The sequence below is a fragment of the Papio anubis genome, unplaced genomic scaffold, assembly GCF_008728515.1.
Source record: "Papio anubis isolate 15944 unplaced genomic scaffold, Panubis1.0 scaffold344, whole genome shotgun sequence".
NCBI lineage: Eukaryota > Metazoa > Chordata > Mammalia > Primates > Cercopithecidae > Papio > Papio anubis.
Window position 1 is genome coordinate 1 of NW_022163575.1, and position 26764 is coordinate 26764.

Consider the following 26764-nt stretch of genomic DNA (forward strand, 5'->3'; position numbering starts at 1 on the left):
TTTATTTTTTATTTTTTTTTTTTTGAGACGGAGTCTCACTGTGTCTCCCAGGCTGGAGTGCAGTGGCGCGATCTCGGCTCACTGCAAGCTCCGCCCCCCGGGTTCACGCCATTCTCCCGCCTCAGCCTCCCAAGTAGCTGGGACTACAGGCGCCCGCTACCGCGCCCGGCTAGTTTTTTTGTATTTTTAGTAGAGACGGGGTTTCACCGTGTTAGCCAGGATAGTCTCGATCTCCTGACCTTGTGATCCACCCGCCTCGGCCTCCCAAAGTGCTGGGATTACAGGCTTGAGCCACCGCGCCCGGCCGCCATCATCCTTTTGAAGGTCTCAGTTTCTCCCATAAAACTACAAGTTGACCAAACTGTACTGTGAGCCCCCAACAGCTGTGGTGTTTCTGTAATGAGGGTGCAGTTCGTGGGGACAGCGGCTGGGGGCTAGGAGTGGGCCCAGGAGGCTTTCCTACATGGAGGAGGCTCAAGACTCAGACAGGGCAGGGGTGCAGGCAGATGAGTCCTGAGGAACAGGTGCCCTGTGTCTCGGCTGCCACCTCCCTGCTCCCGTCGCACCATTGACGCAGCTGCACCCCAAGCCAGGCACTATCCACTCAACTCTTGAGAAACTGCCCCCCACCCGCAGTTCCCAGCTGGCACCATGGAAATACCACGTAGACAGACAGGGCCCACACAATGCCCGTTTCAGCCGCCACACTGGCACAGCCTCCCTCCTGCCCCAGGGCCACCCCCAGAATGCTGGTAGTGGGCGATCCTGACCTAGCAACCCTGGGGCAGCCAAGGGAGGTATAGGCGGCTTGAGTCCACATCACGGTGCCTGGGGCCCCTGCCCAGCTCGGGAGAGGCTGCCAGGCCGGAACAGATTTGATCTTCAAGTGTCCTTGCCTACTGGGGCAGCTAGGGTCCAGCTCCTTCTGTGGGTGGATGCCTACCAGTCAGGGCACTCTCTCCCGCTGGCATCTTCTGAAAGAGCCCCCTTCCCCAACTGCTCCTGGCTTAATCTCACCCACTGCCCAGGGGTGTCTGATCCTTCGTGCCCAGTCCAGGTCTCTCTCCAGACGGCTGCACCTCTCAACCCTGCCTCCTCACTCCCACCAACAGACCCCCAGTTTCCTCTGGTGGGAGGAGGGGCTCCTACTCCTCCAGTCATGAGGACAACTCCCATTAACCTTTTAGCGTCTGGATACCACCCTACTCCCTTCCTGTAGTAACATCGCAGCTTCACTGCCCCTAACTCTTCAAGACCTCTCATGAAGCCGAGGAAGAAACCTCGGGACCGTCCTTGTAAGTGCCCCCCCATTCCCATCAACAGCCCAGTCGAGAGGCCCCGGCCAGTCCCTCCTTCCCCATTAACTCTTTCCTGCCTGTACCTTTCCAAACAACCCTTCTCTGTCACTCGGGGCCTTTCTTCTCCTCCGTCCCCCCTGGCCCCCGGCTGCCCCTCCCAGCGCCCCGCGGGCCTCCGCTGCCAGCCGCCTCCCGCCCACTCCGTACCGAAGTCCAGAAACTGCTTCATGGACAGCGGGGACGGGGAGAACTTGCTGAAGTGCTCTATGTACTTGGGCGCCCCAGCCAGGGACGCATTCTTGAGCAGCGCCCAGACCCAGCGCATGGCTGCGGCGGCCGCGACTCGGGTTGTGGTCCCTGCGCTGGCAGCGCTCGCGCACCGTTCGGCCCAGCGACGAGATTCGGCCGCCTCCTCCCTACCCTTGCCCTGGCGAGCACTCCAAGGCCCAGCCAATCGGCTCGTCGTGGCGCCTCGACGTCGCCAATGGCCACTCACAAACAACTCCGGGAGAACCAATAGCTTTCCGCCCCGGCACGTGGCTTCCCTCCAGGCCCGCCCCCTTAACCCACGCTTTGCCTGAGCGGCCTGTTGTTTTGGGGAGGCTGCGCCGAGATCCCACCTCCCCTGTGTTCACGCGTCCCTTTCCTCCCGGGGGCGAAGCCGGGGTTAACCCCTTCCTTCCCAGAGCCCCGCCAGCCCTTTCGTTTCCTCTTCCACGCCTGCCTTTCCCTCGCTATCTCCTTGCATCTCCTTCACCCGCCGGCTCCTTTTAACCCTTCCTTTCCAGAATTGTCTAGGTAGCTTTCAACCAATCCCTTTCCTCCAACTCAAAGGTACCTGTTTCACCTGTCATCATCTTTACCTGCCCTCCCTTAACGGGTCTTGGGGATTCCCAGTCCGGATGACAGTGACCCAGACTGCGAATATTTGCAAAATTCGGAACCAGGGTGCAAGCCTATACGAATCCGTCCCGTATATGTGCAGCCCACCCACTTCCACAAAGATCCAAGCGGCTCAGGAAAAGGTGGAGTTTGCTTTTCCAATTGAAAAACATCCAGAGTAAAAACCGTCACGACTAGTGGCGGTGGAGGCGGCAGTTATCGTCCATGCCAGTTAACACTTTCATTTTATTATATAGCTCATCTGACCGAACATAAAGCCTTGGACATCTAGCGCGACCACCTGAGAAAGCCACCTCCTTCGCACCGGGCTTCCTTAGAGCAAGATTCCAGGAGGTGAAGTGTCTCTGGGGGGCCGGGAGCCCGTCCTTCATCAGCAGCCCCGCTTCTCTTGGAGGAAACGTGATGCGCCCTCTTGTGGCCGATCGTGGGCTTAGGGCCCGACCCGCCACTTTGATGCTTTCTTTGCTCGGTGACATTAGCCTAAAATGTGTTAGGCTTTCTGCTGGGAACAGGGAACACAGACAGGATCAAGAAATGGCTTTTTTCCTCAATGATTTCATTTCTACGTTTCAGAGATAGCTACATAAGTAAATAATTAGCTATAACTGAATATGATTGTAATACAGACCTCACAAACTTCACAAATGGAAGGGCCTCTTAGCTGGAAGAATAATAAGCTATATGCCAGGCACTGTCTGCAGACATTATCTCATTTAATTCTCTATTTTATTATTCTTAGCCTCATTTCATAGATAAGAAAGCCAAGACTCGGATCATTCTCAACTGCAAATCTGACCTTATTACTTCCTTGCTCACAGCCTTTCAATGGGCTATTTTTTTTTTTTTTCCAGATGGAGTCTCACTCTGTCGTCCAAGCTGGAGTGCAGTGGCACAACCCTGGCTCACTGCAAACTCCTCTTCCCAGGTTCAAGCGATTCTCCTGTCTCAGCCTTCCAAGTAGCTGGGATAACAGGCGTGTACTACCACACCTGGCTAATTTTTGTAATATTAGTAGAGACAGGGTTTCACCATGTTGGCCAGGCTGGTCTTGAACTCCTGAACTCAAGTGATCTGCCCACCTCAACCTCCCAAAGTGCAGGGATTACAGGTATGAGGCACTGTGCCTGGCCATCAATGGCTCTCTTCTTCTTACCGGAGCCTTTCCAGTTGTCACACAATTGGCTTTTGCTTAATTCTCCAGACTCCTCTCTCTCCATTCCCCCACGCAGCTCCCAGCCATACCTGTCTGCTGCCTTGAACCAGCCTCTAATCTCTAAGCCACTGCAAATGCACCTCTTCTGTCTGGATCATTCTTTCTTCCCAGCTTCACCTGCCCATTCTTCAGGTCTCAGCTGCTTAGGCATCCCTTCCTCCTGGAAGCCTTCCCTGATCTTACTAAGCTGGGTCATAGGCTCCCTTCAAGGGCTCCTTAGATCTCCTGATCTTAGCAAATATTTGTAGTCTGGGTCACTGTCATCCAGACTGGGAACCCACAAGGCCCCTTAAGGGAGGACAAGGAAAGATCAGGACACGTGAAACAGGTACCTTTTTGAGGAAAGGAATTGGCTGAAAGCTACCTGGACAAATCCAGGAAGGAGGGGTTAAAAGGAGCTGATGGTAGCTCTTATCAATTGAGTGAAAATTGTTTGCTGACTGATCTGTTTTCCTGCTAGACTTTAAGCTCCATGAGGGCAGGGCAGGTGTTGTATCTGTCTTGTTCACTGCTCTATCTCCAGCATCAGGCAGTGCTCAGCATGTAGTAGGGAGGACAGGGTGAAAAAGAAGACAGGGTGAGCAGGGGAGCATACCACAGAGATATTCCAGAGAACCACCAAACATCCAGTGGGCTAGCAATTAGGACGTGATTGATGATGCTGGTGAGTGCAGTTTTCAAGTACACAGAAGAATATATAGAATATTACATACAAAAAACCTGGCCCTCACTTTGGGAGGCTGAGGTACGAGGATTGCTTGAGTCCAGGAGTTTGAGACCAGCCTGGGCAGCATAGCAAGATCTTGTCTCTACAAAAAATATAAAATTAACTGAGTGTGGTGGCAGGTACCTATAGTACCAGCTACTTGGGAGGCTGAAGTAGGAAGATTGCTTGAGCCCAGGAGGTCAAGGCTGCAGTGAACCAGAGCCATGATCATGCCATGGCACTGCAATCTGGGTGACAGAGTGAGACCCTGTCTCAAAAAAAAGAGGCCTATTTCTGTGCCTAGCAATAAATGGTAGCTATTGCTGTTATTGTCAAAATTAAAGTAACAAGGAAAAGACCATGGCCTCTAAGGCTAGGTGTAGGAGAGGGAAAGAGATTTCCCATGACCCTCACCTTAGGCTGGACTTCCACAATGTGGGCTCTGTGCTTGGATAAGAATTCCTTCTGCAGAGCCTGCTGCAGGGTGCTAACAACAGTGGTGTGATGTGGTACATCATAGTCAAGTTTAGTTAGGTGATGCTGAGGTAAACCGCACCCTGCCCCCCGATTCCCAAATCTCCCACTATATGTGTAACATGGGTTGGTGGGGGACTCTCCAAGGAGCTCAAAAAACTTGGCATTGCAGAGGGTTCTTTTACAGCGGGCATTGCTACATCTCTGCCAGTTATGTTTCTTTCATAATATGTAGCTTACGCTAGTTCTGAAAATGACTTATCCTCAAGAGTGTGTGTGTGTGTGTGTGTGTGTGTGTGTGTGTGGTCTTCCTCAAGCAGTGGCTGACAGGAGACTGGGGGGTCTGTGAAACTGGCCAGAGGAATGTGTAAACACCCCTGTCTTAAGCAGTAAGTGGCTGTAAGCACAAGACTGGGCCGAGCTTTGACAACGCACACGTGTTATGCCCAAAGAAGTGGATCCCAGATTCTAGAAAATAAAGTGTCGTCTCCACTCACTGGGTTCTGAGAGCCTGGCAGCTCCGGGTAGGGGCTACGGTTTTCCTGGGGAAAGTGGACATTCCATTGTCAGTCACCCTGGGAAGGGGCAAATCCAGGCACAGAAAATGAGGAGGGGGAAAGGGGCACACATTGGGCCCCGAACCCTGTTGTGAGCTGAGCACTGGTGGAGGGAGGTGGGGCAGACAGCTGCCACCACGAGGAGGCTGGGAGGCACCCAGGCATCAGGTGGGCCTCCCAGAACAGCCTGGGTCTGTGAGCTGTGAGCATATCTGACCTGGCTTCTACCTCTGGGCTTCTCTGGGTAGCAATTTCCAGCCTCCAGTGAAGTCTTACCAAAGTTCACAGCCTTGAGGAAAATTAACAGAAGGACCTAGGCCACGCTCCAGCTCACAGAGGTCACAGGGGGAACGGCCTTACTCCATTCCCCAGGCCTGTGTGGAGGGGACAAACCGAGGGCAGAGGAGGAAGCTGCTTTGGGAACCCAGGACATGGCAGGAAGCAAAGCGAAGGCTTGATCCACATGCTGTGGCCCTGTAAGCCAGGCGCTCAGACACTCCCAAGGAGCTTCCAAAAGACCAGAGCTCTCAGCTCCTGGAGGCTGAACATTGTGTCAGTTCAGTCTCTGCAGCCTTGGATCAGTGGTTTACCTTCTGATCTCTTCTTGGCGCCTGGTGGTGGTTGTGGAGAAACCAAGACAGAAAAGCAGTCTCTTACCTGAATTCAGCCCGACTGAGGGCTCTCCTCCCTCCACCCTTTCACCCAGCCTCCCTCCACAGCCTGCCAGGACTGCCTCTTCCTATAGCTGAGTAGCTTTTGCCTCTTCCTGACCCTGCATGCTGCCACCTCCGCCTGCCTGTTCCTCTCCAGGGTCAGCACACTGTCCTCCAAGAAGGCGTTCTGGGTTCCATCCAGGTCCCCCAGGGCTCACCCCTCATGACAGACTCTTAGATGGGAGGATTTCTGAGAGCAGGGGCCGGCGTCACCTCCATCAATCTTTTTTTTTCTTTCTTTGAGATGGAGTCTTGCTCTGTCGTCCAAGCTGGAGTGCAGTGGCACGATCTTGGCTCACTGCAACCTCTGCCTCCTGGGTTCAAGTGATTCTCCTACTTCAGCCTCCCAAGTAGCTGGGATTATAGGCATGTGCCACTGCACCCAGCTAACTTTTGTATTTTTAGTAGAGACAGGGTTTCGCCATGTTGGCCAGGCTGGTCTCGAACTCCTGGCCTCACGTGATCCACATACCTTGGCCTCCCAAAGTGCTGGGATTACAGGCATGAGCCACTGCACCCGGTCACCTCCATCAATCTTTACCCTCAAACCCGCAAGTCCCCAGACCTGGCTTCATCTACCTAGGTGTTGGCTGGATGATATCATCATCCATTGACCCGGGGTTGGTAAAGGCTGGGGAGTGGGTGGAAGCAGATGCAGCTGCATACAAACTGGGAGCTGTTTATTGGTCGCCGTGAGAAGCCTATGTACAAAGAAGGCACGAGGAGGGGGAGAGCACTCCCCTGCTACAGTACCATGGAAGGGGCGGGGGGTGGGCCTGCCAACAGGCAGGGGTCAGGAAAGGTTTTCTGGAACTAGCCTTAGCTTCTCAAATGGGCCTTAGGACACAGCCCATGGGGGAGGGGACAGAGCCAGGCTGGCTCTGAAAGCCAAGGATAGCTAAGAACTCCACCTCTAGGACCCCAGTGCATGGCCAGCTGCCTGTTCTACATTCAAGCGTCGCTCCCTCCGTGGTCTTGTAGGGTCTCTCTGGGGCCTTCTGAGGCTGGCTGGTAGTGGTGAATCAGAAGTGGCATCTCCTCTGTATCCTCCCAACATCTGTCTGGCCCAGAATTGGTCCCCTCCTCTCTGTGGCGGCTCCGCCGTGCCCCCAGGGCAGTCCCAGCACAGCGAGCCCAGGCTACCTCGCCATTTGCCTGTCTTTGTTCGTTCCGACTGCACTCCCTGCGAGTTCAGTCTGTGGCCAAGGAGAGAGGCTTCACAGAGATGCAGGAACGAAAGCCGTTCTGGGACCTTCTTTCTAGTTCCTTTGCTGTTGGGTAGAGCATGCCCCCATGGACAACCTTAGGCAGGACCCCGGCTCTCTGGCATGGGTGGCAGTGGGGGCCCACCAGCCGGGGCTCGGGGGGCTGCTCCCTGTCAGTAGTTTTGACAGCAAAGTCAATCCAGTGACTGTGGCTCAAGATGGATCCAGTGTGAAAGGGGGAAGTGTCACCACATTGCAGGGGCCTTTTCCTCCCGGCTCGGGCCGGAAGCTCTTTGGCTTGTTTTGGCGCAGGCAGAGGCTGAGACACGGCGAGCCCATGCACCATCCATGATGTGCCAGCACAGTCCACAAGCAGTGGGCCCCACGTGTGTCTAGGGCACAGGACCGCAGTGTGCTCGGCCTTGTAAGGTCCACAGCGCTGGCCCTCCTGCAGGGAGATCCCCAGGGCCAGACAGTATGTGCGTGCACTTGACGAGGTGTATGTGCCTAAGCCTGCCGCTGCCAGCCAAAGGCGATGGCTCCTGTGGACTGTCAGAGGCATAACTTATGATAAATAGGAAAAAAGGGGACACTGGGGAGGAGGGGGCGGGATCAGGGAGGATGTCAGTAGTATCGGTCCCGAGTCTGCCAGCTGGTCACCCAGTGCTTCTTGGTGGGTAGGGTGCTCCCTGGAGGTGGGTAGCGCTCCTCCTCCCGGATCCGCACCGCGTGGTACTTGGGCATGATCTGGTAATAGCGGGTCCTCTTAAAGAAGTCACACTGGAGTTGGAGGGAGAAGAGAAAGAACATTAGCATCCAGAGTTTGAGCCGCCAGGAAGGAGTGCCAGGCCTCTCCCCCTCCCACCCAGAACTCCTCAAAGCCAGAACTCTTGACGGAACACATCCCATCTCCCTGCACTGAGATACGGAGAACGAGTTTCTCCACCCCAGGCCCCAGAGGAAGGAGGAGTTGAGGAAGGCAGAGAGGAGAGGAAGAGGCAGATGGAGACGGAGGGCAGCCGCAGAGACAGTGGATGGAATGGCCAGGAAGACTGGCAGTCTACGCTAATCACAATGTTGGGAGTGGGTCCACTTGTTATCCTGGAAGGGCTGCTCAGGAGGAAACAGGCTAGTTCCCAGGAGGAGGGTCTCTACTGCTCCCCTCCTTCCCTAGGGGTGGAAATGCGAGTGTAGAATTATTCTGGACATGCCTGTGGTTTAGAGATGGGGCCTGGCCTTGCCCTTGACCTTGTTCCAATCCCCAGAAAGCAAGGTCATCACAGAGAGGGTTTTATGGCTCCCTGAAGGGGTCCCAAGTCACCAAGGGGCTCAGGGGGAGGCTGATGAAAGCCAGACCAGGGGGCTGGAGGGAGAGTCAGAGTGGCCTGATCTTTGAGGTGGTGGTGGGGACAGAATGAGGTCAGAACAGGCCCATAAGGGAAGAGGAGCGGACAGGACAGAGTCAGAGGCCCGGCCAGCTGTGGGGCTCGGGGAAGGGGGCCCGGAGGCCGTGTTACCCAGGTGGGCCGGGGATGGGGGGCTGCCCCCTCAGTAGTCGTCGGTCAGCCTCTCTGTCTCTGACGGCTGGCTCTTCATCTCCGCCTTCTGCCTCTTAGCTTCATACAGGGCGCGAGTGCGGGCTCGCTTGAAGAAGCCGCACTGCGGAGGGGAGGAGGTGGGGATGGGCCATCAGGGGGGCGCTGCGCTGTCCTCACCAGCAGCACTCGTGGACTGGGGCTTAGGGCTGGGGAGCCTGGGGGCTGGGGCTCAGTCCCAGCTTGGTCGTGTGGTCAGAAGCCAGAGCTCCTGGGTCCCCCTTTCCAGCTTGCAGCTTCCCCCACTAACCCAGGCCGGGGGTGAGCCTGTAAGCTGGTGGGAGAAGGTGAAGAGGACAGGGAGGAAGGGCGGCGGTGAGATGGAAGGGAGGACCGGGATGGTGAGAGGTGGGTTGGAGGAAGGGCTGGTGAGTGTGCTGGTGAAGGTCCCGGAGCGGGAGTGGGGCTGGGCTACTAACCTTCCACAGCAGCAGAATGATCAGCCCCAGAAGCAGCAGCCCCGCACCCACGGCCACCAGCACCAGCCACAGCTCGATCTCAGCCGGCAGCTCCTCCACCAGCTCCGAGTCAATGTCCACGGAGAACTGCAGAAGGGAGAGGAGGACTCAGCCCTCCTTAGGCCCGCTTAGGCCCATCCTCCCCCTTCCTATCCCAGCTGGGCCCAGGCACCTGCTGTTTGTCCTGCTGCCAGTAGGGGGCAGCCTGGGACTGGAAAAAGTCTCTGCCTGCCCCACTAACGGTAGGTCCAGTGGTCCTTCCTGCTTCTCCCAGGCACAGACTTGACTCCAGAGGAGCAGCCTCAGATCTGGGAGGTGGCCTGGAGTCTGAGTGCGTGACCTACACCTCTAGGCCTGGATACCAGCTCCTTCCCTGACGAGCTGTGTGACCTTGGACAAGTAATTGCACCCCTCTGAATCTCATGCTTTCTGCTATCTGATGAGGGGGATCATAATGCCTACCTCATAGAACAGCAGAACGGCCAAATGCAGGGGTGCTGGAGCCAGACTACCTGGGTTCTAGCCCAGCTTTGCTATTCACGAGCTGTGTGACCTTGGCAAGTTACTTAACCTCTCTGTTGTTCATCTGTAAAATGGGAATAATACCTATCTCATAGGTTGCTGGGGAGAATTAAATGTGTTTGATATATGAAAACTGCTTACAGCAACACCTGCTACACAGCAAGCACTCCATAAATATTCACCAAAAAAACCCCACAAAGAATTCATAGCATATAGTCCCATTCTTTTTTTTTTTTTTTTTTAGTCTCGCTCTGTTGCCCAGGCGCAATCTCGGCTCACCACGAGCTCCGCCTCCCAAGTTCAAGTGATTCTCCTGCCTCAGCCTCCAGAATAGCTGGGATTACATGCGTGCACCACCATGCCCGGCTAATTTTGTACTTTTAGTAGAGACGGGGTTTCACCATGTTGGTCAGGCTGGTCTTGAACACCCGACCTCAGGCGATCCGCCCACCTCGGCCTCCCAAAGTGCTGGGATTACAGGCGTGAGCCACCGTGCCTGGCCGATAGTCCCATTCTTTTTCTTCCCCTACAATGGAGATAAATATGGATGTGTATGTATATGAGTTGTTTTTGTTTGTTTGTTTTTGAGATGGAGTTTTGCTCTGTTGCCCAGGCTGGAGTGCAGTGGCGCAACCTCGGCTCACTGCAACCACCTCCTCCCAGCTTCAAGCAATTCTCCTGCCGCAGCCTCCCAAGTAGCTGGAATTACAGGCATGCACCACCATGCCCATTTAATTTTTGTATTTTCAGTAAAGATGGGGTTTCACCATGTTGACCAGGCTGGTCTCAAACTCCTGACCTCAGGTGATCCACCTGCCTTGGCCTCTCAAAGTGCTGGGATTACAGGTGTGAGTCACTGCACCCAGCCGTGTTTGTTCTGACTATACATGATTTTCACTTCTTTTAAAATTATGTTGATGATTTTTTTAAAAATACAGATGATATAAAGAAAACTAAAGGTTCCCAGTTAGATATATAATATATATCTTATATATATATTATAAATATACAATATATATGATGTATTATAAATATATTTAATATATTATTAAATATAAATATGTTTAATATATTATTAAATAATATATATTAAATATATATTAAACATTAATATATATTAAATATATAGTATATATTTTATATTATAAATATATAATATATATCTGATATATATTATAAATATATACTATATATATTTTTTTGAGACAGAGTTCCATTCTGTTGCCCAGGCAGTGGCACAATCTCGGCTCACTGCAACCTCTGCCTCCTGGGCTCAAGCAAGTTTCCTGCCTCAGCCTCCTGAGTAACTGGGATTATAGGTGCCCACCACCACAACTGGCTAATTTTTGTATTTTTACTAGAGACAGGTTTCACCATGTTGGCCAGGCTGGTCTTGAACTCCCGACCTCAAGTGATCCACTCACCTCGACCTCCCAAAGTGCTGGGATTACAGGCATGAGCCACTATGCCCAGCTGGTTCCCAGTAATTTTAATCTCTAGAAATTACTGTCTCTGTAATCTCTGGTGAATCTCTTTGCATAGTTTTAAATATGGAATAATATGATCTACATAAATGGGATCATGCCACATACACTCTTCAGCAACCTCCCTCCCTCCCTCCCTCTCTTCCTTCCTTCCTTCCTTCCTTCCTTCCTTCCTTCCTTCCTTCCTTCCTTCCTTCCTTCCTTCCTTTCTTCTTGCTTCTGTTGCCCAGGCTGGAGTGCAGTGGCACGATATTGGCTCACTGCAACCTCCATCTCCTGGGTTCAAGCAATTCTCCTACCTCAGCCTCCCGAGTAGCTGGAATTACAGGCGCTTGCCACCCCAGCATTTTTAGTAGAGCCAGGGTTTCACCACGTTGGCCAGGCTGGTCTCAAACTCATGATCTCAGGTGACCCACCCGCCTCAGCCTCCCAAAGTGCTGGGATTACAGGCGTGAGCCACCACATCCAGCCTCTTTCTTTTCTTTTTAAGACACGGTCTCACTGTGTTGCTCAGGCTGGAGTGCAGTAATACAAACATGACTCACTGGAGACTCCACCTCCTGGGCTCAAGTGATTCTCCTGCCTCAGCCTCCAGTGTAGCTGGGACCATGTGCCACCACTTCCAGATCATTTCTAGATTTTTTTTTTTTTTTTTTGTAGAGATGGGTCTCACTTTGTTACCCAGGATAGCCTCAAACTCCTAGGCTCAAGTGATCTTCCTACCTTGGCCTCCCAAAGTATTAGGATTACAGGCACGAGCCACCATGCCTAGCCAGCGACCTGTTTTTTTCACTTAATAGCATCATCTTTTCAGGTCAATTGATAATGATCAGCCTAATCTCTTCTGAGGACTGCATAGTCATTGAAGGAAATGTACCATAATTTATTGAACCAATCTCCTACTGAAAGACATTTAGATTGTTTCCAGTTTTCTGCCATTATAAATAATTCTCGAAAATATCCCCATATATTTATCTCTGTATACTCGTCCTATTAGCTCCTTACAATATATTCTCATGTGCTGGATCTAAGGAAATGGGCACTTTAAATTTTAATAGACATTGAAAACTTCATCTCCTAAAAGGATCTACCAATTCATCATCCAAGTCAATAGCATTTCCCTCCACCTCATCAGCATCAGACAGCATTATTCTTTTTTTGTTGTTGTTGAGACAGAGTCTCACTCTGTCACCCAGGCTGGAGTGCAGTGGAGCGATCTTGGCTCACTACATTTATCTCCTAGGTTCAAGCGACTCTTCTGCCTCAGCCTGCTGAGTAGCTAGGATTACAGGCATGCACCACCACGCCCAGCTAATTTTTGTATTTTTAATAGAGATGGGGTTTCACCATGTTGCCCAGGCTAGTCTCGAACTGACCTCAAATGATCCACCCGCCTTGGCCTCCCAAAGTGCTGGCATTACAGGTGTGAGCCACAGCGCCTGGCCAGCATTAATTTTAAAAATATTTCCCAATCTGATAGGCAAGAAAAATCTTGTTGTTATGATTTATATTTCTTTATGAGCAAGATGAACATTTGTATTTCACCCCATGTATGCCGCCTATTGATATCCTTTATATATTAAAAAATACATATCAATTTTTTGTCATATATGCTGTAAACATTTTTAAAAAGCAGTATATCATTTGCCCATTTAGTTTCTTTTTTACTTTTTTTTGAGGCAAGGTCTCACTCTGTCACCCAGGCTGGAGTACAGTGGCATGATCATGGCTCACTGCAGCCTCAACCTCCTGAGCTCAAGCGATTCTCCTGCCTCAACCTCCCAAGTAGCTGGGACTACAGGTACGCATCACCACACCCAGCTAATTTTTGTTTTTATTTGTAGAGATAAGGTCTCACCGTGTTGCCCAGGCTGGTGTGGAACTCCTGGGCTCAAGCAATCTGCCTGCCTCAGTCTCCAAAGTGCTGGTATTACAAGCATGAGCCACCGTGCCCAGCCCCTTTTAGTTCTTTACTATCTTTTTGCTATATACAGATTTAAATTTTCACAGAGTCTAATTTATCAAAATTTTCCTGTGACTTCTGGGTTTATAGCTCACTCTTTCCGTAATTAAAAGTTATATTAAAGTGTTCTCTATATTGTATCCTCGCATATTAGGTTTTAATTTGCTACATGTAAATACTTAATCTAAGGCCGGGTGCGGTGGCTCAAGCCTGTAATCCCAGCACTTTGGGAGGCTGAGACAGGCGGATCACGAGGTCAGGAGATCGAGACCATCCTGGCTAACCTGGTGAAACCCCGTCTCTACTAAAAAAATACAAAAAACTAGCCGGGCGAGGTGGCGGGCGCCTGTAGTCCCAGCTACTCCGGAGGCTGAGGCAGGAGAATGGCATGAACCCGGGAGGTGGAGCTTGCAGTGAGCTGAGATCCGGCCACTGCACTCCAGCCTGGGCGACAGAGCGAGACTCCATCCCAAAAAAAAAAAAAAATATATATATATATATAAATATATATATATATATATATATATTTTTTTTTTTTTTTTAATCTAACTCTGTATTTTTGTTTATGGTGTGAGGTAGAGGTTTGTCTTTATTTTCCAAATGGGTTCTCCCAACACTACTTAATAATCTACCTTTCTCCATGGATTAAAAATGCCATCTGTATCATAAAGTTCTATTTTGTTCCACTGATCTTTCTGGCCCTTCTTCTACCTCTTCTATACTACAATAATTTATCTTAGGAAATGTACAATAATGTACATAGCCAACCCTGTATTCATCTCCCTGTAAGTATCTCCCACATATCTTCACTTACATCCTTTAACAACAAATTATTAGCAATTTTATATTTATTCTTCTAGATGCAACTCAGATTCAAGTTTGGGAACTTCTTTTTTAAGTTTCCTGAATCTTACTGAGACTGGAATAATTTGAGTGGGAAGATCTGACAACTTGATAATACAATACTAACTTTTTTCTAACCATTACTCAAGTTTTTGTTGCACATTTCTTGTTGTATTTATTCCTAGATGCTCTATCACTTTTCTGATGAATTTGAATGGGATCTTTTCAACTATACTTTTGATTGGTTATTGCTATAGCATGTAGGAAACCTAAGGGGTTTGGGTATTTTGATCTTGTTTTTGACTTCTTGGACTTCCTGAATTCTCTTATTGGGTCTAATAGCTTTTTGGGCCGGTGTAATTCCAGTGTTTTGGGAGGCTGAGGTGGGAGGACTACTTGAGACCAGGAGTTCAAGACCAGCCTGGGCAACACAGTGAGACCTCATCTCTACCAAAAATAAAAAATTAGGCCAGGCGCGGTGGTTCATGCCTGTAATCCCAGCACTTTGGGAGGCCGAGGCGGGTGGATCATGAGGTCAGGAGATTGAGACCATCCTGGCTAACACGGTGAAACCCCATCTCTACTAAAAATACAAAAATTAGCCGGGCATGGTGGTGGCGCCTGTAGTCCCAACTACTCAGGAGGCTAAGGCAGGAGAATGGCATGAACCAGGGAGGTGGAGCTTGCAGTGATTGCAACACTGCATTCCATCCTGGCCACAGGGCGAGACTCTGTCTCTAAATAAATAAATAAAATTAGCTGGGCATCGTGGCACATGGCTGTAGTCTCAGCTACTCAGTAAGCTGAAGTGGGAGGATTTCTTGAGCCCAGGATTTTGGGGCTACACCACTGCATTCCAGCTGGGGCAACAGAGTGACACCCTGTCTCTGAAGCAAAATAAAATAAAATAATAGCTTTTTCATTGATTATCTTTTCTGCCATGTAGATGATGATATCATCTGTTAATACTGACCAGATTCTCACGGTCGAACTTCCCTCTGTTCTGCCTAAATGTCCTGCCTTTCTCTCTATATATACATATTGCCTATGGCCAGAAGCTCACAGGTCCATAGTGGATGTGACAATGGGTGAGATAATCAGGAGGCCTACGTTCCAGCCCCCAACAAGCTGTGACACTTTGGGGAGGCCACTCAAGTCTCTCTAGGCCTCAGTCTCTCAGCCATAAAATAGAGAAGCGATCCCAGCCCTACTCTTCATGGAGACATGTGCAGATCAAAGAAGCTAATGCAGTGGTTCTCAGCCCTGGCTGCACATTAGCATCACTTGGGGGATCTTTAAACACAGCAATACCGGAATCCACTCCCAGGGACTCAGGTTTAATTGCTCTGGGTGCAGTCCAGACACCAGAACTCCTCCAGATGACTCTTATCGTGCTGCCAAGATTGAGAACCACATGGCTGAAGTGCGTCAATGTGCTCTTAAAAGATGCCCTGTACTCCCAAGCTCTGGCTGGAGCCTGCTGTTCTAGTGAACACGCGCACTCACCCACGTGGTCTTATTCTCCATGTTGATGGTGGGGATACTGGTTCGGAGGAACAGGGTAGCCCAGCCATTTACCCGGACTCGGTCAAAGTCTCTGTAATCCTGGATGGGGAGTAGGGTGGGTCAAGAGGAACATTTGACACTCCTCTGAGCCTCCCTCCAACCCTAAGCATCCCCACCCCATCACCCTCCCACCAGGTAGCATCCTTAAACAGAACCCCAAAGGATCTGTCAGCCAGGCCTCCCCTCCACACACAAACGCACATCATTCATTTATTTGTTCATTCATTTGTGCGTCAGGTCCTGTGCTGGATGCTGGGGACAACCGAAACAATGAAGGTCACAGTCTAGGTCAGGCCCGTGGGCTAAATCTGGCCTGGCACCTGCTGTTGTAAATGAAGTATTTCTGGCGCACAGCCACGCCCATTCATTTGTCTATGTCTGTTTGTGTGGTGCACTGGCAATACTGAGTAGTTGCAACAGAAACTCTGTGGCCCGCCAAGTTGAAAAGATTTCTAATCTAGTCATGTACAGAAAAAGTTTGGTCTAGATGGCATGAGAAAGTGGGCACATGAGGCACTGCAACCCAGAGTCGAGCGTGATAAATGGTGTGTGTGGCTTCTGAGAAAGTTAGGTGGGTGGCCGTTGGAAGAGAGGTCATTTTCAGCTGGAAAAGCCAGAAAAGACCTCACTGATGGTGAAGCATCTGACAGGGACCTTGAAAACTAAATAGGGGTTTACACACAGAGATAAAAGAGGGAGAAACGAGCATTCCAGGGTTAAGGAACACCCTGGGGAAAGGCATGGAGGTGGGAAAGCAATGGATACACAACAGAATAATGGACACAAGAGAGGTCATTTTGGCTGGGGACAAACACGTACACATCCATGCAGAGACATGCAAATAACACACACACACACACACACACACACGCACACACACAGCCCTGCTATGACCCTGGCCTCGCCCTCTCCCTGTGGTTCTCCCCACCAGGGTGGATGGTAGGAGAGACCTTCAGACCCAGGCACTGACCTCGATGAAGGTGCTGTTCCACACTCGTGCCTTCACAGTCACGTTGGTGACAACGGGGGCATCAGGGATGGGGCACTCCAGCCACACACAGCGGGCACGCCCTGTGGCACAGGTCTGAGGCGGGCAGGGAACACGAAATGTGACATAGTCCAGGTCTCCAGATTCTTCGTGCCTTACTTCTTACCTCCTGCCCCTCCCAGGCTTTGTCTCACCCCTGGGTGACCCAAAGGGGTCTGACATCCTTTCACTCATGCACACCCCCGCCGCCACCTCACAGTTATGCATTTCAGACACACTGTTTGGGCCAAGCTCATATAATGCCAGGCGCATGGATAACATGGAATCTGGCCCCTGCTTGTGTAAACAGGGCCTAACCTCCTACACCTGCTTCCCAGCCAGCTCCCTGCCTCTGGGACACCACCTCCCTCCCACTCTCCACCCAGCTAGGCTTCAACCAGCTTGCCAGGCCGGCTCTCCTCTCCCTTCCTGCAGAGGGCACACGCACCACCCACCATGCCCTGCCCGACACTGCCTCCTGCCAACCAAGGCTCTGAGCAGCTCTATCGCCCCCAACAGGCTGGGGCTCCTTGGAGCAGAGCCAGTGTCTCCTCCTTTGGTCCCTTGTCTTCGATGCTCCCCCATCAGAGTGGGGAACCCTCTGAGGGCAGATGAGGCTCCCTGCTCTGTCTGGAAGCTCCAAGAGCGGGGGCCTCATCACCTCATCACACTGAGGTCTCCCTTGCTTTGTGTGACCCTGGTGCCCAGGCACCCTGTGATGGGGTGGGTGCAATCCCCTCCAACCTCGCCCTGGCCACTCACCAGCACAGTCTCAGACTTGGCTTTTTTGGCAGCAGCCAGAGTGACAGGTGGGGGACCCTGGCCTCCCCCTGGATCCAGCTGTCGCCGCCTGCGCTGTGGGGATGACAGCCTGTCCCCAGGGTCCTGGAGAGGAGATAGGAGATCTGCTGGCAGGGCAGAGGAAGAATTGGGAGCAGGGTTGCCAGAGGGGAAAGGGCGGGAGAGACAGCTTACCAAAGAGGTATGAGGGGAGGGAGGGGAAGACACTGGCCCTTCTGCCCGGTAGCAAGCAAATGAGATGCAAATGAAAGATCCCTGATAGTGTCCTTACAGAAAGAGTGAGGTTGAGAGGGTTGACAAGGTCTCCAGGTGGTTGGCAGGGCCAGGACCCATTGCCATGGATGGTGATCTCCGTGGGATACAGCAGCCACTTGCCATTGCTGACTTCATAGGGCCACTCCAGACCTAGGACCAGGGTCCCCAGGCCCACCAGCCCCTCCCCCATTGGGCCCACCTGTGGGCAAAAGATGTGTCATAGTCATTATCTCCTGGAAAACCACCTCCATCTTACCAACCCCCAACCCTCCCACCTTCAGACCCCAGAAAAAATAAAAATCATCCTTCCTAGAAGTCCCCAGCCCAGGACCCCGGCGAGCCCCTTACCTGGAATTCGTACTTGAGGGGGCTTCCTACATCCTCCACAGTTTTCATGCCAGACTCGCCCATCACTGTCCCCCCAAAGAAGCTTTGTAGCCGGTGATTTACCCTAGGGGTAGGAAGGATCCTGGAGTCACAGGGGACAGGAGACCAGGGCCCCAGCAGAGGTGGTGGGCAACAAAGCTGGTTAACTGTAGCCCCTCCAACATCAGGCACCTCAATAGAAACCCCAGCTCTGCATTTACCAGCTTTATGGACTCAAGCAAGCTATTTATCCTCTCTGAGCCTCAGTCTCTTCATCTGTAAAATGGCCTTAATCACAGCTGTTGTATCACAGGGCTGCTGTGAGAAGTCATTGAGATGATGTATATAAAATCCTTAGCACAATGAGCTCTTATAAAATGGCAGGGACAACACCTTAGCCCTGTTGCTGATTCCTCCACCTCTGCCTGCTTTACAGCTGGAACAGTAATAGTAATAATAATGACAGTGATTGTTGTTGTTAAGGAAAGGATGACCTAGGGGAAGTGGAGGCCTGAGGACACTGGGCCAAGGGAGGGGTCAGAGGAGCTTGGGAGATACCTTGGGGATAGGGAACCCTAGCTCAGGCACAGCAGGCTGGGGTGGGGGTGGTGGAGAGCGGTACCCACATGCTAAGCGAGGTCTGGAGTGTATAGTCCACCAGCAGAGTGAGGGTCATGGGCCACAGGTTGTCCTGGTGACTTGACCTTCAGAAGAAATGCAGGGGGTAGGAAGGTGATCCAGGATACCTCAGCCCCAACCCAGACTGGCTTCTCGAGGTCACTCACGTGGAGAGCTGCAGCTGCACCTGAAGGTCCCTTGTGTGCAGGGTCACCCCGATGACCTCAAAGGCGATGAGCAGCTCCATCTACCACAAGGGTCAGGGAGGCAGAGAGTAGCATTTGAGGCCTAGCGGGGGTGACGTCATGGGGAAGGAGGGGCTGCACACTATTCTAGTTGGCTTTCTGGCCTTCTCCTCCTCCTCCTGTTCTGGGCGAGGGGCCTCCACCTCTCCACCTCGCCTCTGTCTCCCTTTCCCTTTTTGTCCGGCGGGTCACATCTCTGCTACTTTTGAGCTACATAACCTTGAGCAGGTAACTGAAACTTTCTAAGTGTGTGTTTCCTCTTCTGTAAAAGAGCATCTGCTCCTCAGAAGGCTGTGAGAATTATATCATATCAAAGAAGCACAGTGTTGGGCTCAGGGGCTGGCACACAGTTGGTGCTTGGTCAGACTGGTTTCCTCCCCTCCACCTGCTCTAGCTTTGTGCACAGCTCCCTAGCAGCCCCATTTGTCTTAGTTTCTGGGCCTCTTCTCACCCTCTACTGGGTCTCCCCTCCTGCATTGTGGCTCTCTGCTTCGAGGGAGCCCAGAAAGCAGGCAGGCAGAGGCTAGAAGGACAAGGAGCTCATCAGAGGAGCAGCCTGGGACCCAGGAGAACTGGGAGGATGTGGCCAGTGCTCACCCTCTGGTTCCGTTTGAAGGGGTTCCCCAGCTCGCAAAAGATGGTCTCATTAGCTTGGCAGGCCCCAGGCTGAGGAAAGAAGGCGAATAACGTCAGGGTCAGGTCAAAGTAGGGCTTCTCCTCCCTCCTCCGTGGTGCAGGGTCAGAAGCCCTAGAGCTTTAGAGCCGGGTTCTCCAAGCAGCAGAGACGCTAAGTTCCCCGAGAAGGCCCAGACCAGAGGAGGGGGACACGTGGCAGACGACGACACCTGCACAGGACACGCATATGGGGATGCAAAGACGCAGGGAGCCTTGCTTGGGCTCTGGGCCAGCCGGCGGGCACTCACGGGGCGCACTGAGGACAGCAGCAGGGCGGGAGGCACCACCAGGGTAAGCAGTGCCTCATGGGCGTCCTCTCCGGTGTGCTCCGAGGTCCGGGTGTTCGTCACGTTGATGCTCAGGAGCAGTTTCCGGACGTCTCTGCTGTACTGGAGCCTAAGAGTAGGAGCCCAGGACTCAGCCAAGAGCTCCGCCCCCAGGGCCCTCGTGGATCAACTAGGCCCCACTCCTGGGGTCTCCTAGGTGAGAAAAGCCCATCTTGGGATAGCCAGGCCCCGCCCTCTAGTCGCACCTAGAGAAGAAAGCCCCGTTTCTGACCATTCCACCTGTTCCCGCTAAAGCCCTGTCCCTCAGGCTCGTCGTGCCATGAGGCCCCGCCCCCACCCTGCCAGTCAATGAGGCCCCGCCCCACCCTTGGGCAATTAGCGCGGCCCGCGGCCCACAGCTACCTGCTCAGCTTCTGCTGCTGCTCAGACACGAAGGCTGCCCGCATCTGCAAGTTGCTCTCACACTTGTTGTCAGGCCCGCACTCCTTCTGGAACTGGACCTGGGGGTGGCCGGAGGTGTGAGGGTTGTACCACCCCCAGTGCCCTCTCGCCCCGCCGCCCTCCTGGCCCCTGGTCTTCCAGTCCAGGCCCCAGCCCCACCCACCTCAGTGTGGTTCTCCAGAGCCTGTGCCTGGTTGAGGATCGGGTAGGCGTCCAGGGACCTCAGCCCCAGCCGGGGGCGATCGGGCATCCGCAAAGGTAAAGAGTAGTTCATGGAGATGATGATGGGCCGGAGTTTGTCACGGAGGTTGTCCTGGGGAGAGAGGGTGAGCTGAACCCGGCCCTGCACTGCTCCCTGCCTCAGCTGAATCCTCACACCACCCTGAACCCCAGAGAAGAGCTGGACCCCCCTCCACCCTGAAAACCTGACAGTTAGGCTGAATTCCCTCTAGTCCGGTCGCCAAATTGCGACTTCCTACCATCCTGACCCTCCAAGAGGAGAGACAGGGCTTTTCCTCCTCAGAGGTCCCTTCACCTCCCCATTCACAGGGTCCCCAGATTGAGCTGTCCCCTTCCACCCTGATGTCCCAGAGACGGACTGAGCTTGCTCCCTACTCAGGGACCCCTTTTCCCAGAGGTGGGATGAGCCAAGAGCTCCCACACCCCTCACTTTTCTTGGAGGTAATAAGCCCTTTGGCCCCATCCCCACCCCAAGGGTATCCATCTCTCCTCATGTGTGGGTGCTGTACACTGTACTCCTACACACTGATAGCCTTCCAAACCGACATCCCCAATCTCTGTCTCTGGGGAGACCCCTGTCCCTCACCCTTGATCTAGGGGGACACTGGCCACCTCCTCCAGGGACCTGGGAGCCCTCATCCTGCCCCTTGCTCCTCCCTCACCATCAGGAGCAGCTCCAGCTTCTGGCAGCGCATCTCGGGCATGGAGAAGAAGCCGTGGAAGACAGCAGACTCACTGCCAGCAAAGCGGAGCCGGGGCGGGCGGCGGTCCCTGTCAGCCTCCAGAGTGTAGGCCAGGGCTACAGGTAGACAGGGTGGTCAGCAAGGGGCCAGGGGAGTGTACCCCTTTTATGCTGCACCCCAGCACTCACTGATGTTTCGCCTGTAGTTGGGGTTCCCGGCACTCTGGTTGTAAGCAAAGCACAGCTCCACTTGCACACTGTTGGAGGGATGTACAGGAGGGCGGGTCACAGTGGGACACACACGTCCAGGCCCTAGCTCTCGCCTCTGTACTGGGCAAAAGGAAACCGAGGCCCTTCTGGAGAGAGGCAGGGACAAAACTGGGGAGTCCACAAAGCAGGTCTGTGGTATCCCTGGCCCCTTCCCTTCCACTCCCCTTAGAGCCAAAGAAAACAGGGTTAGAGGTCACTAATGGGGAAACTGAGGCCCAGGGCCCAGAAGAACTTGTTGAAAGTCCTCAGTCAGCAGGTGGCCCATCCCAGTCTTGAACCCAGGTCTACCAATCCCCAGTCCAGGTCTCCTTGTACCACCCACCCCATTTCCCTGCTCTGTCTGCCTTTGCCTTCTGATCCAAAATCCTCATTCACATAAAGACCTTGGGGTCATTGCCATCATTACTGTCATTTTCTTAGCAACTAACGTTTTTTTCAGCACTTAGGGTATACACAGTGCTGTGCTAAGGACTTTTTGTATATTGTCTCATTTAATTATCACAACAACCCTGTGAATCAGTTATTATCAATTCTGTTCTACAAGCAAGAAATCGGAGCCTAAGAGGGATTAATAATTCGCCTGAGGAGACTCTCCTTCATATCCATGCACTTAAATGCATCCCCCTTCCCAGAGCCCATCCCCACCCCTGCACTGGCATAGCTGGTGTTTGAACCAGGCCGTCCAGAGCTCCCACCTTGAACCACTATACTCTACTGCCCCCTAATTCATTCATTACCTCTTGCAAGGAATTTTGCTTTTTAATGAGGTTGGGTAGAGAGGGCAAATGCTGGCCCTAAGAATCAAATTTCTAAAGGTGGGATGTCAGGAGGCCAGGGGAGGGGTTTGGGAGCTGGGGCCCCTCCTGGCCTGCCTATAAATAAAAGAGGAATGGGTGGGCAGAGCAATCTCACCAGGAGGTGGCCGTGCAAAGTGCAGGGTCCAGCACAGCGGGCCTGGCCACCAAGGTCTTGTGGACGATGTTGATGACGGGACGGGCCCTGCAGAGACAACAGCGCCAGACAGATATCAGTGCCTCCTGCCTGCCCCAGGCCAGAGTTGGGGCCCAGGCTTCCAAGGAGCTGGCGCAAACATGGACAGAGATGGGAATCCGTGCAGACAAAGATGAGGAAGAGAAAGACCCTTATTCACTGGCCTCCTGGCTCACCGCAGCAGCACAATGTGGTCTGACAGGCTTCCCACTAGAAGGTCTGGGTAGAAGTTCTCATCCACATCCATCTGCCCACTGAGGGAATAGCCGAAGGTGGCCAAGCCAGGCAGTCCCAGCTTCTCTCCATGGATTACCTGGGGGCAGGGGAAAGTGGTGGGGGCAGGCTCTGGGAAGCAGGGCCCAGGGGGCTACAGGGAAGGGGTCGGTGAAGGAAAGCAAGGAAGGCCCATCTCAGCTGGTGGGGGCAGCAGACCCATCCCCGTCTCTCTGTACCTGCTGGGGCTGTCTGGGGAGCCCCTTAGAGCTACTATGATAGATGTACACTTTGCCCAAGCCTTCAAATGGAGCTCCCACGGCAATATCTGCAGAAGAAAAGGCAAGACAGGGTCACCCAGGTACTCCAGGCCCCACGTCTCCCTAACTCTGTGCTCCAGGCCATGGAGCCCAGCACAGAATTGATTTTGGCCTGATTGATGGATGGGCAATGCTCAGAGCATCAGGGACAGAGCAGAGCTCTGCAGCTCAGGATGAACACTGGGACCATCTGAAGCCCAGCTTCCTCCTATCATGGGTGGGAAAGTAGGTTCAGGAGATGGGAGGTGACTCTACCAGATAGTTGTCAAGCATTCAGTGTGTGTGTGTGTGTGTGTGTGTGTGTGTGTTTGCATGTGTGTGTTTAAAGACAGTGTCTCTCTCTGTAACCCAGGTTGGAGTGCAGTGGCACAGTCATAGCTCACTGCAGCCTCAACCTCCTGGACTCAAGTGATCCTCCCACCTCAGCCTCCTGAGTAGCTAGGATAGGCACACACCACCACACCCAGCTATTCATTTAATTTTCACGAGAGTACTGTGCGGTGGGTACTACTGTCCCCCCACTTTATAGATGAGGAGACACTCCAAAAACCCAGAGTTGCACAACCAGTGAGTGTAGAGAAGAGGAAATTTGAGCCCAGGTCCGTCTCACAGCAGTGGCTGGGATTTTAACCATAACACTACAGCGAACATCACTGAAAGTGTCAAGGCTTTTAACATTCTAATCATTATCTCCACAAATAAACCCCAAGTGTTGGGTTATCTTCTTAAACTGAACTCTTCCCAGTTTGCAGCTTTGGATCAGATAAGGCCTAGGGAATCAGCAAGCCAAGCTTGTTAGTAAGCCCTGTAAAGAGAGCGGAAGCAGGTCCCAGGCAGAAACCAAATGACTTCCACAGTGCACGCTTGGCCTCTGTTGACTGAACTTTCTGGCACCTAGTTTGGGTCTTCAGAGGCTCCTTTGCCTTCCTCTTCATTCTCAGCTATGTCCTGGGAAACTGAGGTTATCAGCAAAGTGACTTTCAGATAAGCCAGGTGCCCCTGTGGCACTGACTCCAGCCCTGGGTCTGCCCCTGCCCCTGATACCCCAGGTCCGATTGGTTCCCAAGTCCTGCAGAACACTTATGAGGACCCCTATACCCAGAGCTCCCACCTTGTCCCATTCCTTATCATCCCTCACCTGAGATATTACATTCTTGATCTTCACTCCCCTAGCCTTGCTCCACCCCTGCACTCACTCATCCCATACCCCTTCCAGAATCATCCTTCAGGGTACAAAGTTATTATATCACATCCGTGCCCTAAAACTCTCTCTGGATGCCCCACCACCCCACCATCACCATTACCCAAATATAAATCCCTAAGATACTCTGCCTGGCTTTCAAAGCATCCACTCTCACCCCACCCCACTCCACTCCCTCTTCAGCCTCCTCTCTGATGTGAAAACTCCACACCCGCTAGATTTGAGTATACCAGGCCAGTTTCCATGCCCATGTTGTGTTCCATCAGTTCTCTACTGTGCACTCTCAGCCCAGCCTTGGCTGCACAGCAGCATGCAAGCTCCTCCAGGAGGCCACTGAGCTTGCCTCTGTTGCTCCCTCTGCACACCTGCACATCCTCTCTCTAGTACTGCTGCGAGCTCCCCAGGTCCGGCCCAATCCTGTCTCATCTGTGGGCCCTGTCAAGCCTGGTGTGCAGCTGGCGCTCAGTCAGCAGGGGTGCTGGGGGAGGGGTGCTGGCTTATACCCTGAAATCCATCCTGGTTGATGTCACCAATGCTGGCCACGGATAAGCCGAAGGCGGAGCCACTGGGGCCATGAAGAAGGAGCGAGGGGTGAGCAGGGAAGGAGGTTCCCGCCTGGTTCATGAAGACATAGACGGCACCCCCTACCTCCTCTTTCCTCTCAAAGTAGTAGGGGGCGCCCACCAGGAGGTCCTGCCACCTGCACAGGAGAGAAGGAGAGGGAAATGGGAGTGTGAGGTCAGCCTCCAATACGCAGCATAGCTCTTGTTTGACAGGCGTGACTGTGCCAGGGCACAGGGCTCTGTAAATGGCTCTTTTGGCCACAGGTCATGGGTGGGAAGGACATGTGCATGGGAAGGACATGGAGATGCCAGTATGACTCCCCAGATAGAAGACATATGTCATGGCGATGCCATGCAGGCACAGATCAAACCCAAACAACCCACATCCACTGAAGCATACAAATCCCAAGCAGAAACAAGCATATGCAGGTGTCCCACAAATGCCATGTGCAAATGCCCAGACTCCCATAAAGCCTGATTGCAAACCCCTGCAAACAACATGCAGACAGCTGTACAACTGCAAATCCTCCACTCCCCTGACCTGGCTTAGGTAAGCCTTCCCCCACCCATCGCTCTCCTGGCCCCAGAGGATGTCCCTAGATTCTCACCCATCGTTGTTCAGGTCTGCCAGGGCAATGGCGCTGCCAAAATAGGCGCCCACCTGCGAGCCCTCCAGCACCTGCCTCCTCCGCAGGTCTCCGCCTGCCTCCTGGCTCAGCAAGAAGACCGCGCCCATATGTCGGTGCCGTGGGGCACCTGTCACAATGGTGATGTTTTTGGGGTGCAGGATGGCGCTGCCTACCTGCACCGTGTACCCTGGGATAGAGGGAAGATGTTCAACCAAGGTCCCAGTCAACTTTGTCTCTTTCTACTCTGGACCCATCTCCCTATCCCCTCCTTTGGTTTGCCCCCCACCATGATGTTCTATCCCACTATTCCAAGTAGGGCAAGTAAGTAGACTCTAGATGGCCAGCAGCCATGCCCCATCCCAGCCCTGGTTCTGCCTGGACACTGGACTGTGAGTATCCTAAAGGCAAGAACTTTGCATCTTGAGAGCTTGGAACAGGGCCTGGCATACAGGTGCTGGTCAATCTGCATGTGCTAGTTTAACTAAATGCCATTAGTCACAACTGCACTCTGGCCTCACCTTTCCACCACGGACTAAGCCCCCTTCCCCTCTATCACTCGATGGGCTACCACTACTGTACTCACCAATATAGAGGTTTCCTTGGTCCTCTGGGTCCTTGTAACTATACTCAGATAAGTCCCACTCCTTACGCTGAATCATGTAGCTGTTTCCTTCACAGGGATTGAGGGAGGGAGAGTAGGGGGTATAAGTCACCACTGGTTTCCTCTACCATGTCCAGCCCACCCCCATCCCCACCCAACAAGGATAATAATAACCCCTTTTATTGGTGAGCACTTTGCCATTTATAAATCACATCCTCTTTAACAATTACTTTTTCCTCTTTTTTTTTTTTGAGACAGAGTCTCGCTCTTGTTGCCCAGGCTGGAGTGCAGTGGTGTGATCTTGGCTCACTGCAACCTCAGCTTCCCAGATTCAAGTGATTCTCCTACCTCAGCCTTCTGAGTAGCTGGGATTACAGGCGTGTGCCACCATGCCCGGCTAATTTTTGTATTTTTAGTAGAGACAGTGTTCAGGCTGGTCTCGAACTCCTGGCCTCAAGTAATCCGTCTGCCTCAGCCTCCCAAAGTGCTGGGATTACAGGTGTGAGCCACTGCACCTGGCCTATTTTAACAATTCTTCGAGGTGAAATTATGACCCCCGTTTTGCAGATGAGAAAAGTGAGACTCGGGAGGCAAGTTGACCCTGCTCATAATCCCATGGGGAGCTGGTTGTTACAGCCATGGCTAGAACTTAATCATTCAGGCGCCTGGATATTAGAAGCTAGATGGCTTTCCCCACTCTCTAGACACTGAGGTCAGACTCCACACCATTACCTCTTTCTGGTCCTGACCCCAAACTTGGGCTGCCTAGCTGGACCCTGCACCCAGGGCTGCTGCTGGAGAGTATCTGTGACCCTGCCAAGGTGTGACATGACCAGGGGG

The 26764-nt window shown here is 52.7% G+C and overlaps 1 protein-coding gene across 2 annotated transcripts in view; it reads right to left on the reverse strand.

Annotated features, from left to right (window-relative positions):
* Window positions 1-6523: 6523 nt before the first annotated feature.
* LOC101003243 (integrin alpha-3) overlaps window positions 6524-26764 on the reverse strand; it is a 33825-nt gene continuing 13584 nt past the window's right edge. The window contains exons 5-26 of one of the 2 annotated variants that reach the window (XM_003912725.5): window positions 25907-25993; window positions 25303-25510; window positions 24635-24831; window positions 22850-22938; window positions 22574-22710; window positions 22320-22406; window positions 21327-21394; window positions 21118-21254; window positions 20379-20528; window positions 20177-20274; window positions 19736-19883; window positions 19410-19478; window positions 18735-18814; window positions 18576-18653; window positions 17932-18034; window positions 17600-17782; window positions 17290-17412; window positions 16471-16584; window positions 15441-15539; window positions 9084-9209; window positions 8587-8728; window positions 6524-7849 (exon numbers count right to left, since the gene is read on the reverse strand). In XM_003912725.5, coding sequence (XP_003912774.1) covers window positions 8618-8728; window positions 9084-9209; window positions 15441-15539; window positions 16471-16584; window positions 17290-17412; window positions 17600-17782; window positions 17932-18034; window positions 18576-18653; window positions 18735-18814; window positions 19410-19478; window positions 19736-19883; window positions 20177-20274; window positions 20379-20528; window positions 21118-21254; window positions 21327-21394; window positions 22320-22406; window positions 22574-22710; window positions 22850-22938; window positions 24635-24831; window positions 25303-25510; window positions 25907-25993 — 2492 coding nt within the window. In that variant the 3' untranslated portion in view covers window positions 6524-7849; window positions 8587-8617. The remainder of the gene's footprint in view (window positions 7850-8586; window positions 8729-9083; window positions 9210-15440; window positions 15540-16470; window positions 16585-17289; window positions 17413-17599; window positions 17783-17931; window positions 18035-18575; window positions 18654-18734; window positions 18815-19409; window positions 19479-19735; window positions 19884-20176; window positions 20275-20378; window positions 20529-21117; window positions 21255-21326; window positions 21395-22319; window positions 22407-22573; window positions 22711-22849; window positions 22939-24634; window positions 24832-25302; window positions 25511-25906; window positions 25994-26764) is intronic. The other variant, XM_009190204.4, reaches the window with a different exon arrangement.